The 17,204-nt window shown below is 42.9% G+C and overlaps 1 protein-coding gene across 1 annotated transcript in view; it reads right to left on the bottom strand.

Annotated features, from left to right (window-relative positions):
- ACVR1B (activin A receptor, type IB) overlaps positions 1-16,779 on the bottom strand; it is a 36,278-nt gene extending 19,499 nt beyond the window's left edge. Inside the window, exon 1 of the mRNA XM_012654496.1 lies at positions 16,598-16,779. Coding sequence (XP_012509950.1) covers positions 16,598-16,688 — 91 coding nt within the window. The 5' untranslated portion in view covers positions 16,689-16,779. The remainder of the gene's footprint in view (positions 1-16,597) is intronic.
- Between the last annotated feature and the right edge of the window lie 425 nt (positions 16,780-17,204).

Here is a 17,204-nt window from a genome sequence, read left to right as displayed (position 1 = left end):
CTTTGGCAGGATTTGAACATGGTTCCAAAGTATGATTAGAAAGTGGTTTGTGGTAGGATGTAAATGCAAATTTGATTCATGAGAGAGGCTGTGTTTTCAGAAGGGCTGACAAGTCCCAACCTGGGCAGACTCTGTCTAGCTGCATATTATGAAGGCATCTAACACAGCCAGCCCTCAGAAGACAGGGCACCCAGTGACACCGTGGCTCACCCAGGAATTCCCAAGAATTCCCAGGGTTAGACTCACAGCCACTTGGCCCAACATCCTATCCCAGACCAATACCAGGAACAGGTGTAGGAGAGCGCAGTGCGATGGCGCCACGCTTAAAAGGTAAGAGGCACACACCAAAATATCCAAGACTGTCCTAATAGATGAAGGTCCAGGAATGTCTAAAATTTTTTGAAGCTATGGTAATTATGAATTTTACCATATGTTAATTTCTCCTTGGGGATAAGAAATTTCATAAATTTAGTTACTAGTTATAGAGTGCTGTCCTGTGAGCTAAACTTGCCTCTTTCAAATTCCATCAGACAACCTTCTAGTTCTACAGTTCCCAAGATTTGGTGACCAAATCAGCCTGTGTTGCCCTTCCTCTTCGTGATTTCATAACTTGATCAAAAGCTGCCTCTCAGCCCTCATCCTTCCCAATGAGAGCACCTATCAGACAGGCCACCTTGCTACGGACAGCCTACTACAACCATGATTATTTTATTCTTCCCCGGACCACACTCAAACCCGTACAGTTTCCTTGGGACAGAACAAAAACCATAACTCTATACAACTCTGGTTTTAGGATCAGAGACACCGGTTTTATATTAGGGTAGGATGTTTTCAGTTTTGTTTCCCATAATAAAGCACTGTGCACAGATACAGTGTGTTATTTTATCAAGAGTTGTCACATTCATTCTCTGTGATGCCCACAGGAACGCAGGGAGCTGAGGCAGGGGGAGCTGCCCCACAGCCTCAGAGAAGCTAAGAGGCTCACAAATGGTAAAGCTGCAAATGATGGAGCCACACCTCCAACTCAGGTCTCCAGACCCTAAGCCCTGTGTGTTTTCCACACCACCTAGCATTCTAGGACATCCCTTCTGACAACATCCAGCACTCCTGGCCCTCAGGGCTACAACCACTAGGAACATCTTCAGGATGATCAGACTCTTCATCCTGCAAGTATTATTTACATCACCCTCAACGCATTCTTAGCCTCACCATGTCTTCCTGCAGTTTATCTCCAGGGATTCAGTGTGTTATAGCCCAAGATAACAGTGCCATTGAAAACCTCAAAGTTTCACCATGAATTCCTTACTTCATATTGGCGAGTCTACCAGTATTACAGAAGTGGCACTTTTCCCCTACTTTATTTTTTAAGACAGTTCTTTTTTTAAAAAATTTTTTAGAGATGAGGTCTCTGGCCAGGTGTGGTGGCTCATACCTGTGATCCTAGCACTCTGTGAGGCCAAGACTGGAGGATCACTTGAGCTCAGGAGTTTGAGACCAGCTTCTGCAAGAGCAAGACCCTGTCTCTACTAAAAATAGAAAAAACTAGCCAGGTATGGTGGTGCATGCTTGTAATCCCAGCTACCTGGGAGGCTGAGGCAGGAGAACTGCGTGAGCCCAGGAGTTTGAGGTTGTATTGAGGTATGATGACACCACTGTACTCTAGCCGGGGCCACAGAGCAAGAGTCTGTCTCCAAAAAAAAAAAGAGAGAGAGAGAGATGAGGTCTTGCTATGTTGCCCAGGCTGGAGTGCACAGGCTGTTCACAGGTGTGATCACTCCCCAGCCTCAAACTCCTGGCCTTATGCATCTTCCCATCTTAGCCTCATGAGTAGCTGGGACTACAGGTATGCGCCACTGCACCCAGCTAAGACAGTTCTCTACAGTGTAAATTCCTTTAATCCCTTGTGACTTTAAAATAACTATCTTGTACAGACCTTACGAAGGTCTTTGAAAGTCCAGATCAAGTCTTTCCCTTTATTCACATGCATATTTGCCTCCTAAAAAAAGTTCCAAATTATTAGACTGCCTGGACCTTAGAGAAATCACACTGCGACCTTCTCTCAAGTGGGTAATAATGTTTTCTTGGGTTTAGTGGCCCTAACTTTTATTATAGATCCCACTAGCATAGCAACTGGGGTCTCCTCGGAAATTTTTTTTTTTTTTGAGACAGAGTCTCACTGTGTTGCCCTGGCTAGAGTGAGTGCCATAGCATTAGCCTAGCTCACAGCAACCTCAAACTCCTGGGCTCAAGCGATCCTCCTGCCTCAGCCTCTCAAGTAGCTGGGACTACAGGCATGTGCCACCATGCCCAGCTAATTTTTTCTATATATTTTTAGTTGTCCAGATTATTTCTTTCTATTTTTTTTAGTAGAGATGGGGTCTCGTTCTTGCTCAGGCTGGTCTCGAACTCCTGAGCTCAAACAATCCGCCCACCTTGGCCTCCCAGAGGGCTAAGATTACAGGCATGAGCCACCTCGCCTGGCCCTCCCCATAAATCTCTTTACAGATGGGAGTAACAGGTCAATCTAACAGTCTTCTGGCTAAAATGCCATTTAAAGAAACAGACTGTGTTCCATTCACCTCTGTATCTCTAGGGCTGAATTCTAATAGACCCACACTAAATATTTGCTCAAAACATGGCCATTTGGCTGGGCGCGGTGGCTCGTGCCTATAATCCTAGTATTTTGGGAGGCCAAGGTGGGAGCATTGCTTGAGGCCAGGAGTTCGAGACAAGCCTGAGCAAGTGCAAGGCCCCATCTCTACAAAAAATAGAAAAATTAGCTGGGTGTGGTGGCAAGCACCTGTAGTCTCATAGTCTCAGCTACTTGGGAGGCTGAGGCAGGAGAATTGCTTGAATCCAGGAGTTTGAGGTTATAGTGAGCTATGATGACACCACTGCACTCTAGCCCAGGCAACAGAGCAAGACCCTGTCTCAAAACAAACAAAAAAATGGCCATTTATGATGATAACACCAAAGTCCTTCAAGATGGGAGGAAAAAGAATACTGTTCCAGTTACTATGGCTGTGTAACAAATTGCCCCAAAACTTGTGGCATAAAACAACTGTTTATTCTTGCAAGGGACAGGAAGTTGGGCAGGGCAGCAGGGACTTCACATGAAGACTTCGAGGCGGGACCTGGGATCATGTGAAGGTGCACTCACTCACACCTGGCAGTTGACGCTGGCTGTGGCTGAGTGCATTCGTTCTTTACGTGGTCCTCTCCAAGTACAAGTTCAGTATCCCTTATCTGAAACACTCGGGACCAGAAATGTTTCAGATTTCTGATTTTTTCCGATTTTGTCATAATTGCATATACATACTGCTCCAATGAGCATTTCTTTTGAGCGTGACCTTTGAGTGTGTTGGCACTCAAAAAGTTTCGGATTTTGGAGCATTTGAGATTTCGGATTAGGGATGTTCAACCTGTAGTCCCTTTGTGTGGGCTAGCTTAAGCTCCCTGAAGAATGACAGCTGGCTTCCCCAGAGCAAGGCCCCAAAAGGAATGAACGAGGCAAAAACTGTATCCTTTTAATGGCCTAGCCTTGTAAGTCACACAGCATCGCATCTGCCATATACTGTAGGTCGAAGCAGTCAAGCCTCCACCCAAATTCAAGGGAGAACAGGACAGACCCAACTATTAGTGGGAGTATCAAAGTTGCACTGTAAGAAGAACATGTGGGATGGAAGATATAGTTGCAATCATTTAGGAGATAAAATTTGCCACAAAGACCTACTTCTTTAATTAGTTCCAAAACATCCTATACATTTATAACTAAGAATTAGAAGTAAGAATTAAGAATTAAGAATAAAGTAACATTTATTGCAAAAGAACTATGAAGACAAGATTGGTTTTAAACTTTTAACCACTTCCAGAGGTATCCAACCTCTATGACTTGTCTATTTCAAAAGAATTGGGTTATGTGTATTTCCACAGTATGCTTCTCAATAAAAATGGAGGAAATAATTCTTTTGTTTTCTCTACTATCTTCTCTATCTCTGAGAGCGCCTTTAGGGGGATACATTAGTGGTTAACAACCTGGGCTCTGAGGTCAGACAGCCTAACTTTGAATCCTGGCTCCATCGCTTGTTAGCTGAGCAATACTGGGCAAGCTTCTGAAGCTCACTGGCCTCAGCTGCCCAACTATAAAATGGGGATAACAAGAGACTCTGCTTCATAGCGTGGCTTGGAGGAGTAAGATAATTGGTACACACTTAGCAAAGTGCCAGTAAAGTGTACAATTATTCCTACTACAACAGCCACTGATTCTCCAGCAGATTTCTGCCACCTTGAATGTTTTTAAATGCCTTTTTTTGTTAGTGACATGGGAATCTTCTGCAAGTTATATTTTAAATTGTCCAGCTTCCCACAATATTATCACACCTAAAATAATTGATAATAGCCTTAATATCATCAAATGTCCAGTGTTCAAAAGTCCTCTATTGTCTCAAAAAAAATTTTTAAACAGTTGGCTTGTTCAAATCCAGATACAAATAAGGTCCTTTCCCTACACTTGACTGAGAGGTCTCTTAAACCTCCCTTAATCTGTAGGTTTCTCCCTTGATCTGTTATTTTCCCTTGCAAATTATTTGTTGAAGAACCTAGGCCATTTGTGCTGTAGTTTTCCACCTTCTGGATTTTGTAAGACGGACTCCCTGAGGTGTCATTTAACATGTTCCTCTCTCCTCTGTATTTTCTATAAACCAGTAATTAGACTGAGAGGTTTGATTTGATTCAGGTTCAAATTTTTGGTTAGAATACTCACAAGGCACATAATTTCCAGCTGTCTCTTTTTGTGATGTTAGTTCTCACTCTTTTTTAAAGTCTGCAATCACTAATGCCTAGCCTAACTTGGTGGCTTCTCCAATCTCATTATCCCGGTCGTGTGTTCTGTACCATATTTCTCCTAGCCCAACCCCACCATATTAGGAAAAGATCTCACTGAGAGAGCTCACATGGTACTGGTCTTTATCCGGTAAAGCTTCCACTCACGTTGTGCTCTACCGCAGGCCCATCCTCCCCACAGGCCTGCAGTCTAACATCTCCAACCTCCTGGCCATCCTCCCACCCAGCCGCTGAGATTGAATCAAATACATCAACGCTCTCACTTGCTACTACTAGAATTGCTTTCCAATTCTGCATTTCACTGTGTAGAATTCTACTTGCTAGGGAGGTCCAGTCACTGTAACTGTTAGTTACAGAATTATAAATTCCAGGTTTGGATTTTTTAATACTTTATCTTTACCAGTTTGTTTTTTTCTGCTTACAAAAGTAATCCATATTTCTTTGCTTTAAAAAAATGTCAAACACCACAGAGCCCTTTTAATTCCTGCCCCAGAGATATTTACTATTACATGTTTGATGTATATTCTTCTAGGGATTCTTTGATGCACTAATATATTTTTAAGAGGAATTTTCTTGCAAATTGAGTGATAATGAAAAACTGACAACCCAATTTGCCCTCCAACATAGATTAAATTATACATACTAATGTATACTATTAATATGTGGTTATATAATATATCTAAATTATATATATGACAAGCGTCAATAAAATCCTGATTAAAATCCCAATGGCCTTTTTTTTTTTTTTTTTGCAGAAATGGAAAAGCTGATCCTAAAATTCACATGGAATTGCAAATGATCCTGAGTAATCAAAACAATCTTAAGGAAAAAAAATAATGAAGCTGGAGAATTCACATGTCCTGATTTGGAACTTACTACAAAGCTATAGTTAATCAGAGAGATACTGGCATAAGTATAGACATATAAATCAATGGAACAGAACTGAAATTCAGAAATAAGCCCATACATCTATGATTAACTGATTTTCAACAAGAGTGCCTAGAACATTCAGGGGGAAAGAAGTCTCTTCAACAAATGGTGCTAGACAACTGGATATCCACATGGAAAAGAATCAAGTCAGACCCTTACCTTACACTATGCATAAAAATTAACTCAAAATACATCAAAGATCTAAACATACGAGCTAAAACTTATAGTCTAAAACTCTAAGTAAAGAGGGATAAATCTTCGTGACCGTGGATTAGGTAATGGTTCCTTAGATATGACACCAAAGGCACAAGCAACAAGAGAAAAATAGATAAACTGGAGTTCATCAAAATTAAAAACTTTCGTGCATCAAAGGACAGTATCAAGAGAGTGACAAGACAACCCAAAGAATGGGAAAAATGATTTGCAAATCATATACCTGATAATAACCTAGTATCTTGAATATATAAATAACTCTTAAAACTCAACAACAAAAAAACCAACAAAAAGCTGGGTAAAAGACCTGAACAGACATTTCTCCAAAGATGATATACAAATGGCCAAGAAGCACATGAAAAGATGTTCAACATCATCTCAAATACATTTCAACTATGGATTCTTAAAAATTTTTTATTCTTTTAGAGACAAGGTCTCACTCTCTTGCCCAGGCTAGAGTGCAGTGGCATAATCATAGCTCACTGTAACCTCAAACTCCTGACTCAAGTGATCTCCCACAGCAGCCTCCCAAGTAGCTGGAACTACAGGCACATGCCGCCAGTACCACCATGCCTGGCTAATTTTATTTTTTGTAGAGATGAGGGGTGGGGGTGGAATCTCCCTATTTTGCCCAGGCTGGTCTTGAACTCCTGACCTCAAGCAATCCTCCCCTCTTAGCCTCCCAAAGTGCTGGGATTACAGGCATAAGCCACAATGCCAGGCCTCAAATGCATTTCGAATTCAAATGCAAATCAAACCACAATGAGACACCACTTCACACCCACTAGGAAAGCCATAAGAAAATGAAAACGAAAAATAACAAGTGTTGGTGAAGACTGAGAGAAATTGGAACTCTGCATGTTGTTCATAAGAATGTACATGATAGGTATGTTGCTGTGGAAAAAAGTTTGATGGCTCCTCAATGAGTTAAACATAGAATTACCATATAATCAAGCAATTCTACTCCTAGGTATAGACACATAAGAACTGAACTATGCTCAAACAAAAACTTGTGCGAATATTCATAACAGTACTAGTCACCTATTCACAATAGCCGAAAGGCAAAAACAACTCAAATGTCCATAAAATGATGAATGGATAAAAAAATATGGTATATTCATATGATGGAATATTATTCAGCCATAAAAAGAAATAAACTGATACACGCTACAATATGGATGAACCTTGAAAATACTATGTTAAGTAAAAGAAGCCACATATTATGATTCCATTTATATGAAATATCTAGAAAGCAGACTAGTAGTGGGGGGGTTAGGGATGGGGAGTGACTGCTTAATGAGTATAGGGTTTTCTGGGCGTAATGAAAAATTTCTGGGCCAGCGCGGTAGCTCACACCTGTAATCCTAGCACTCTGGGAGGCCGAGGCGGGTGGATCATTTGAGCTCAGAAGTTCGAGACCAGCCTGAGCAAGAGTGAGACCCCGGCTCTACCAAAAAAAAAGAGAAAGAAATTATCTGGACAACTAAAAATATATAGAAAAAATTAGCCGGACATGGTGGCGCATGCCTGTAGTCCCAGCTACTTGGGAGGCTGAGGCAGTAGGATCGCTTGAGCCCAGGAGTTTGAGGTTGCTGTGAGCTAGGCTGACAACATGGCACTCACTCTAGCCAGGGCAACAGAGCAAGACTCTGTCTCAAAAAAAAAAAAAAAAAAAAAACAAGAAAAAGTTCTGGAACTAGATAGCGGCAATGGCTTGTACAACATTATGAAGGTACTTAATACCAATGAATTGAACACTTTAAAATGGTTAAAATGGTAAATTTTCTGTTATGCATATTTTACCAAAATTAAAAACTACTACCATAAATCCCTATTTGCAAAACAGTATGTACAATATAATCTCAGTTACAAAAACAAAAAACTCTAATACATGCATAGGAAAAAAACCAGGAGGTACTGTGTTTTTCAAACTCTCTTCCTCCTGAATCCTTAGGGTCTCCACGATGTCCCAGGAACCGCTGAACTCCACAAAGAGGGAACCAGCGTCCTTTCTGCCATTTTCCCACTGTATCTAGCACAGTGCCTGGCAAATAGCACTGTGCTCAATAAATCTCAGCCCAATAATTTAAGGGACAGAGGGGGACTCTGCCAGAGTTGCTCAGCTTTCATTCATTTTATATACGTTTCTACATTATCATTTTTAAAAGGGTCCCACTTTTACAAAGAAAAAAAATCGTTCAACAGCTATGCATCTAGACAATCACCAAAATGTTTATGAAACTCTGAATCAGGTTAAAAAACAGAGGTGTCTAGTACTGACACAAAATAGAGGAAATGTTTGGTTCTCTTGTGGGGGAAAAGGTTGGGAAGGCAGTAACTGGGAACTGATGATACTATACCAGCAGTCAAAGTTGTAACTAGCCTGAGTTAAAAAATCTGTCAGCAGTAACCAATCACATGCTGTTAAAACATAAATAAAAAAATAAATAAAAGACCCAAGTTACATTTTCACCTTTCATAATTATCAAAATTAGATTTTTTAAAAAATACATTAAAACAAACAAAAGCTTTCAAGTACTCAATAGCTACAATAAAGTCAAATTTTACATGTGCCATTGGTGGTATCTAGAAAAAAACAAAAAAAAAGTACTGGTAAAAAGCACTTATGAAAAAAATATAACCGACTTAATAAAGGAAGCTATTTGTATGGGGGGGGAGGGTGTAAAAACCACAGATTTAACGATAAGCTTGGTATTTAATTCCAATCTGGGAAAAGGTCTTGGAATGGGGTTTGCATAAGAGAAAGGTGTTTGAAAAGCCAGCTCCACACTATATCCATTCTGCAAACCGCCTTTCTGACATTCTACTTGGAGACAAACCCAACCCTAGAGAGCTGTTTAAACAAGTTCGACCTTAAGCCTCAGGTCTAGAGAATGAAAGCTTTGTTCTCACTCAAAAGAGACTTTTGATGTTTATGCTAAGGAGACCTGTCATTGCAACTTAATTTATGGCTGACTGTAAATACCTGAACATCTAGCAAGGGCCCACCTGCTGCCTAGGAGAACGTCAAGGTAAAACTGGAATGAGTGGCACTGTCACGAGGGAGTGCGTCCAGTGTTCCTGGGACCAGAGTGTGCAGATTCAGCTGTCATACTTAGACCACCTGCCAGGAACTTGTATTTCTCCTTAGCTTTTAGTTTATATTGAACACGTAAAACCATTCTGTTTTCTTTCTTTGTTGCATCTAAATAGACATACTTCTGGCTCATTAGGACAGGGAAGAATATTTATCACTGGTATTTTCTTCCTGACCTATTTACTACACTATGGATGAGTAGAGAGGAGACAGTGTATGTCACAGTTTTGAGTGAGAAGAGGGATAGGAATGACTGTTTCAGGCATCTGGGACAATGAAGGAGAAAAAAAAAATAGCCAAATTGAGAATAAAACTAATGAGGTTGAGAGATCAAGTTCATTTGGCTGGAATAAAATGGGTAGGTGGTATAATAAACAGATGAAAGAGGTAAAGTAGGAAGAGAGATTATTATGTTCCCAGTAACTTACAAATACATGTTCACAGCATTTTTAAGTGACTGAGATAAATATATATATATACATACACACACACACACACACACACGGAAATGATAAAAATATAACAGGACAGAATTGGAATTATTTTCCAAGGATTTTGCTGAGAGGATGGAAAAGAAATGAATGAATTTAATTAAACAAATTTATTAAGTACTTAAAGTATACAAGGCTCTGTGAAAGGCCAAAGCCATAAGAAGAATAAGCCAGTTCTTCACATCGACTTTTTGGGGAAAAGTAGAGAGGATAGAAGCATTTGGTAGGGGAGGGGGTCTGTATGTCAGAAAGGAACACCGATTGAATTTGATTCAATATTATCTACTACAAGTATCGAAGGTAATACACAAACATACACCAAGACAATATATGAGGATTTGGGGTTAAGTAGGTTCTCCGACTACAAAAAAAAGAAAAAAAAAAGCTTCAATTCCCAGACTCGAACATCCTAAGCACCAAAAAAGTTCATCCTCAAAGCACCCATAATCCCCTCTACCCTCCAAACATTCACAAATATCTAGAAAAAGGTTACAGGCAGATGAAAGCCACATGTGGCCCAAGGACTTCTTTTCATATGCAAATGATGAGATGGCTGAGAACCAGGCCTCAAGCATCCGCAAGCCTATCTTGGGATATTTCCCGTATATCCCAAGATAGGCTTGGAATATCCCCTCTCCTGCCTTACTTGTCTTCATCATCACCATCTGACTCATCCCCACCCCACACACACATCTTTTCAAAGAACACCTATTTACTAGATCACAGTTTCTGCAGGTCAGAAGTCCAGGCACAGCATGACTAGTGTCACCCCTAGAGCTGCCTTCACATCTAGGATTGGGTCCTCTTCCAAGCTTACTGCTTGTTAGCAAATCCATTGCCTTGCAGATGAAGGGCATAAGTCCCCGCTGTATCCCTAGCTATCAGCTGGGGACTACTCTCAGCTTCTAGAGTTCGCCTGAAGTTCTTTGCCACATGCCTGTTGGGATGGGCAGTTCACAACATGGATGTTTGCCTGCTTCCAAGCCAGCTGGAGCATCTCTGACTTCCTCTTCTGCAATCAGCTGAGAAATTTCTCTGCTTTTAAAGGGGTAGTTCAATTAGTTCAGGCGGACCATGATAGCCTCCCTATCTGAAGGTCAACTGACTGGGACCTTAACTACATGTGCAAAGACTAGTGTTTGACTGAATAACTGGAGGAGGTGTGTGTGCACCAAAGGCAGGGAATCTTGGGGAAATGGTGAGCGGAGGGTGGGCTGTGGTAGGAACAATCACTTTACATTTTATCCCTTACAGAGTAAGGGACTTTGTTTACTATCTCTCTCACCTGCTAGAAGGTAAGCTTCAAGAAGGAAGGCAGTTTTGTCTCCTCTGATGTACTGCTCTATCCCAGCACCTACAACAGTGCCTGGCATATGGCAGGTGCTCAATAAATATGTGTTAAAATATTTCAGTACCATTGTAGGTACTCAACATGCATATACATGTTTAGTTTACAGTCTGGAAACAAGACTTCTAACTGTATGTATTAAAATTCTGGTTCAGTAAAACCATTTAGGAGTCCTTGAAATTCCACAGTACAACTTTATCTCTACCACTTTTGTACAGTTCTAACAAAATATAGTTGATCCTCATTATTCACAGATTCCATATTTTTGAATTTGTCTGCTCACTAAAATTTATTTGTAACCCCAAAATCAATGCTCATGGTACTTTCCTGGTCTTTCCTGGTCATTCAAGGACATGCAGAACTGTGAAAAATTTGTGACACTCATGTTCCCAACTGAGGTCAAACAAAACAACACTCTCCCTTCTTGCTTCAGCTCTCATATTGTAAACAAGTGTCCTTTTTGCAGTATATTTACTGCCATTTCTCCATTGATGATTTTGCTGTTTAAAATGGCCCCCACACCTAGTGCTAAAGGGCTGTCTAGTGTTCGTAAGCACAAGAAGATAGCAATATGCCATACATAGAAAAAACATGTTACAAAAGCTTGGTTCAAGCATGAGTTAATAATGCCGTTGTCAGCTAAATTCAATGTTAATATATCAACAGCATATATTAAATAAGATGTCTTTGAACAGAAACACATAAAACAAGGTTATATATTGAAAGGTTGATAAAAATGTGACCAGAGGCTCACAGGAACCTAACCCTGTATTTCCCCTAGGAGCAATGGTTCAGGATCTGCTAATTCAGTGTTAGCAGCAACTTTACATAACATAACTACTACAAATAATGAGATTTGACTATACTAGCCCCATTTTACAGATAAAACAATGAAACTGAGAGAGGTGTGAAATGGCAGCTCCAGTCACACTATAGCACATCATCCTGTTTTATTTTCTTCACAGCACTCATGACTGTTAATTGTATTTACATATTTATTTTCAGTATAATCCACTGCAATTGTAAATTCCATAACAGTACAGATTTAGGGACTTTTGTTCATCTTGTTCTCTGTTATTTTCCCATGCCAAAAACTATTCTAGGCACATACCCAACAGAATGAATAAAGAAATCTCCTATATGTAACTGTGTAAATATTAGGGGTGATGGAAAAGGCAGTTACTTTCATTATGTTAAATCCAAAATATTTAGCAAGACAAATGGAGGCTTAAGACTGGGTAGAGAAAGAAGAAAACCAAAAAGACCAGAGTTGCTTCAAGCGGCACTCTGAAACCTAGAGAGCAGATAAGATTGCCTGGGATGGAAACTTCACAGCTCAACCAAACTCTGGCAACTCTACAGAGTAAGGGAAAGAGATAGTATTTTTGCTTGGTGTTCCATATATCCATAATGGAGAAGCCAGCAGGCAGAGAAAACAGACAAGAGCAGGGATGGTGCCTCTGAAACCCAAGATGAGGTTAAACCATGCATGAGACAGAAAAACTGAGAAGAGCAAAAACTCAGAGCAGGTATTTGAACCTGGCCATGAGGCAGTGCCTGCAGAGTGAAAGAAATTCAAGTTAGACTGCAGGGAAACATTGGATCTGAGGAGCTGATTATTTAAAAGGTTTCCACATTCCCAGTCCAGGTGGAACTGATGGGCTACGGATGCCTGCAGCCCGTCCAGCATCAGAGGGATTGATGAGAAAGAGGACTCTAGGATTTTCTTTTTATAAATACAGAAAGGAAAATGAGATGAGATCCTCTTACATCAACTCCTGCTACAATAGACAAATAACACAAGAACTCAAGACAAAGACGCGAGATTCCAGAATTAATGTTCACTGCTGCTCTGAGCAAAAACTGAACAGTAAACAATAAAGATTTCAAAATTAAAACAAAAGAGCCACTTCAGTATTCTAATTTAACCTTCAAAAATAAAGATGACCTAAAGCGCCATGAACTGAGAATTCCATTCCACCTCAACACCCTGTACTCCTGAGTTATTATGAGAACAGACTGCAACGCAATTCAACTCATGTTCCAAAATGCAACAAGCAGCTTCAACAGGACATGCTGAAAGAAGCAGCACGTCTCAACATTTACTGATTCGTATTTTGGTAGCAAGGTTACAATTAGCTCACCGGTGGAGAATAAACCTATTTGTAACACAGCAATCCATCTGAAAGACACAATCATCTAAAAAGGTTTTTAGAGGAAAATAAAGTGCAGCTTCCTCCTGGACTGACTGCAGATTCCCAAGGTCCTTTCACATGAAGTCCTCAGTCTAACCTTCCTGGGTTCAGAGTCACCATTCTGGCCACCTCTCAGCCTCCATGTTCTTATGTAACATTTACATAGTGCCATAAACATACCCAGAGTTGCGTAAGAATTAAAACGTTGCCAAACCAATAAAGCCTAAAGCAGGTCACTCCCTCCAGACTGCCTTTGATTAGCACAGGTATGCTGCCCCGTCTCCGATGTAAGAGCCTGCCAGAGACAGAAATTAACTTGAGGAAATCTGAAACAAGTCTACAAAAAGGCACAAAGAAGAAGAAATTAACTACACTGTAACATGTGGTGCATCTATCAATCACAGAGTATGTTATCTGCCCCATAAGATAAAAAGTAACCCAACATTGCTTATTCACTGAAGTCAGAAACTGTGTCTAAAAATACCTCCCTGCCAACTGGCTATCAGTAAGTCAGTCTCACGAATGTCCCAATAAGAGTGACACAGAATACTTCCCTACTTTATCGAGGGAAAACTGAGGCAGTCACAGAAAGGTTAAGTTACTTGTTCAAGGACAATCTGTAAGGGAGCGAAGTTCTAGGGCTGAAAACCAGCCTCCTCCCTCCATCTGGCTCTAACCTTTAACCAGAGTAGCCATTTTAATATGTCTTATCACATCTGTTCCAGGAGCTGTTTAAACAAAACTAATCAGATTCTCTTTTCTTTTACAAGAGTTCACTTCCACTGTAGTTCAAATCCATGTCCACTCAACAAAATTACAAGACTTGGCTTGAAATTAGATTTTTAGTCTGTTCACAGAAATTCAAAATGTTCCTATGAGAACGTCAAATGTCTCTCTTGTTGCTTTTGTCTTAAGAAATGAATGTCATGTTCTCCTGCTACTAACTCAATTTTACATTTTAAATACTAATGTGAAAATTCCAAAGCTCGGCCTTAAAACGTGGTACACCTACCAAACGGATGCTATTTCTAATTTAAACTCACTCTCCTTATCACTGGCCTGTTACTGAGTCCTACTTAATTCATTAATTAACAGAGACACCTATCCCTTACTGCCCTCATATCATGTCCAACTTCCAGGCATCAGAGCTGCCTGGCTCTGCCACTTCTCCAGCCCACACAGGAGAGCACTATATAGGAAACACAGGGGAGGGGAAAAAAAATCAACTTCTTGTTATCCTACAGCCTCTATTTTCCCAGAACTGACGTTTTACTTTGAGCCTTTTGCAACAGTGGTCTCCATAACATGCACTATTGGCAACTAGATGTGTCCCGGAAAAAACTGTAGTGTCTGGCCAAGAAGTTTAAAGGCACTTGAGAATGTTTGCTGGACACACAACCTAATTTCCAATTTACCAAAAAAAGAGACTAACTCCCCATTATGCTCACCCACCTTCACCCCAACAAACATCCATTTTAGGAAGGTTACAAAAAATGAACTCTGCCCCATTCAGAACCAGTTGGATTATCAATTAAACATCCTTAACTAGGCTCATAGCAACAAGAAAAACCCCACAAACACCACACCAAATCAGTGGGGAAATGATTGTTAAAAATCTTGGATATATTAGGGGCAGGATAAAAATTCCTATGCAAGGAATTTAAAGATTTATTCCTACACACATAAAAAGACAAACCTGAAGGTTGGGCCTCCTTTTTCTTTTACTACCCCACTAGAGAACATTATGTTACACATTCCAAAAACATGGCCCATAATAAGGCCCGGCAAACATCCTTATTCATGAAAATCATTATCTCATCACAAATGTCAGGCTGTGTTCATACACCTTCACCATGTTTATCAGACCCCACGGCAGACACCCATGCCACAGAGCAGCCAGACCAAAGAACACACACGAGGTGCTTAACAGAAGCATTAACCAGTGAACAAAGACCCCACTGCACAGGCTACACCACTGGGAACAAATATCAAAGCCAGAGATAATTAATTTGTTTTTGAGACTCCAAAGTGGCATGGTGTCTCTTCCTGATTGTCTGGTTTGTTAAAGAAGCCTGAACCCACCTGAGAATCATTCTTTTTAGTGGCGAGGAGAGCCACAGAACACACACTGGATCTCCCATTGCTGGAAGGTTAGGGGCTGCTGAGAAGTGAGAGCAGCAGGCTTTGTACATCGGGAGAGAATACAATCCTGATCATCTCTCCCAGATCCATCTGTGGGTCAATAATCACTTCAATATAACTGCCAAATATAACCTTCATCTGCTACCCCAATGCCAAAACACATTTGAGATGACTCTCTCAAATGAAGTATTTTAGGGTTTCATCCGCTCTCCTCAGCCCCCAAAGCCTCATAAACAACACACCCAGTGGAGTGTCCCACAGAATGATACCCACCTCAACAGTGGGAAGGGTGGGGGTGGTGTCAGGCAGCAGCAGGCTGTGGGGGTTGGAAGGCAAGGGGTGTGTGAGGGTGAGGGAACTGGGGGTTGGGCTGGGAAGAGGGAGCATGTGGGAAGGTAAATAAATACTGACCAAGGTCTGGAGAGACACTCCAGAGGTGGGATCCTTAAATAATCTTGGGGATTGGAGACAGGTTCTAGGATTTCCCCTGAAAGGCATCCACAAAGTGATTAACTGAATGGGCCCCCTGGGGTGGGGTGGGGGAAGCGAGGAGGAAAGCAAATACACCTAGATTCAGACTAACCCTTGGGGAACTAGGTTGGTAGGGTTAGAGAGACTCCAGAGCCAAGCTCCAAAAAGGTTTAGGGGCCTGTTCGTCCCATTTCCTCCAAATAGCTTCCACAGGACATGTGTGCTGGAGGTGAGGGGTTTTGCCCCACTGAACTCAAGGCACTGAGTGAAGGGGAAATGTGGCTCCCTTTCCCAGAACATTAGGGAGGGAGGGGAAGAAACACCCCAAGCGCAGGACCTGAAGGAAAGGTTAGAGACCCCTTCCCCTGTAGCCTGAGGTGCGCAAGGACTCTCAACATCAGGATACCTTGGAGAAGCAAAGACCCCACTGCCCGATCCCCACAATCTTGGCGGGAGAAAAGATGCCCCCCAGGAGCATCTGGAGGGAGGGAATAAAGCCCCCCACCCCTGGACACGCTGAAGGGCAGAAATCATAGACCTCCAAATCTTTAAGAGGGAAGCCCAGACTCCCCTCTATGGAACAGGAGGATGCTGGGAGCGCGACCCCCGAGAGCTACCCGAATCCAGTTCCGCCTGAAGAGGGCTCAGGTCCCCAGGGGCCCGGCGTGTGCTCGGTCGCCGCTGAGCTGCAGCGCCTCGGAGGTCGGGGGAAGCTGACCGAGGGTCACCCCGACTCCTCCGCGCCCCCCGCCCGGCCATATTGTGCGCTTGGGGAGGGGGCGCGCTGTAGCCCAGGGACCGCGGCTCGAGGCCTCGCCCTCGCCCGGCCCTCTCCATCCCGGCCCCCGCTCCCAGCCCCGGGACTCACCCTGGATCCCCCGGGGCCCGGACCCGCCGCTGCCAGCGAGCAGGAGGACGACAAGGGGGAAGAAGGAGGAGGCTCTGGCCGACTCCGCCATAGTAACCGCCGCCGCCGCCGCCGCAGCCCAGCAGCGCCCAGCGCGCGCGCGCGCGCCCCCGGCGCCTCCCCTCCTCCCGCGGCCCCGCTCCCGCCTCCCTCTCCGCCCGGCGCCGGCACGTGCGCTCCCGGCGGAGCCGGCGCCGCGACCGCCGCGCGCGCCCCCGAAGGGCGGGGCCGGGGTGCGCGCGGGCGCCCGCCTTAAAGGGGAGTGTCCCTGTTAAAGGGGTGGGCGGGGTTCGCGCCTCGACCAACCTCACAGGTCGGTGCTGAGCAAGGCGCGGAGGAGGCCGGAGCCGGACGTGCAGCCTCCGCCCTCCCCTGCACCCGGCGCAGCGCAGAATTATCTTATCAGCACCGATCCCTCGCCCTGCATCGAATATTCTACAAGCCCCGCGCGTGTTCTCATTCCTCCATCCCTGCTGCCTAGCCTCAAGTCCCCGTCGCGTCCCACCCGGATCATCGCAGCGGTCTCCTAACTGGTTTCGCTGCCTGGCCTTGGCCCCTGCGATCCTCT

The sequence above is a fragment of the Propithecus coquereli genome, unplaced genomic scaffold (genome assembly GCF_000956105.1).
Source record: "Propithecus coquereli isolate 6110/MARCELLA unplaced genomic scaffold, Pcoq_1.0 Scaffold111, whole genome shotgun sequence".
Lineage (NCBI taxonomy): Eukaryota > Metazoa > Chordata > Mammalia > Primates > Indriidae > Propithecus > Propithecus coquereli.
This window is presented reverse-complemented; position numbering and strand designations above follow the sequence as displayed.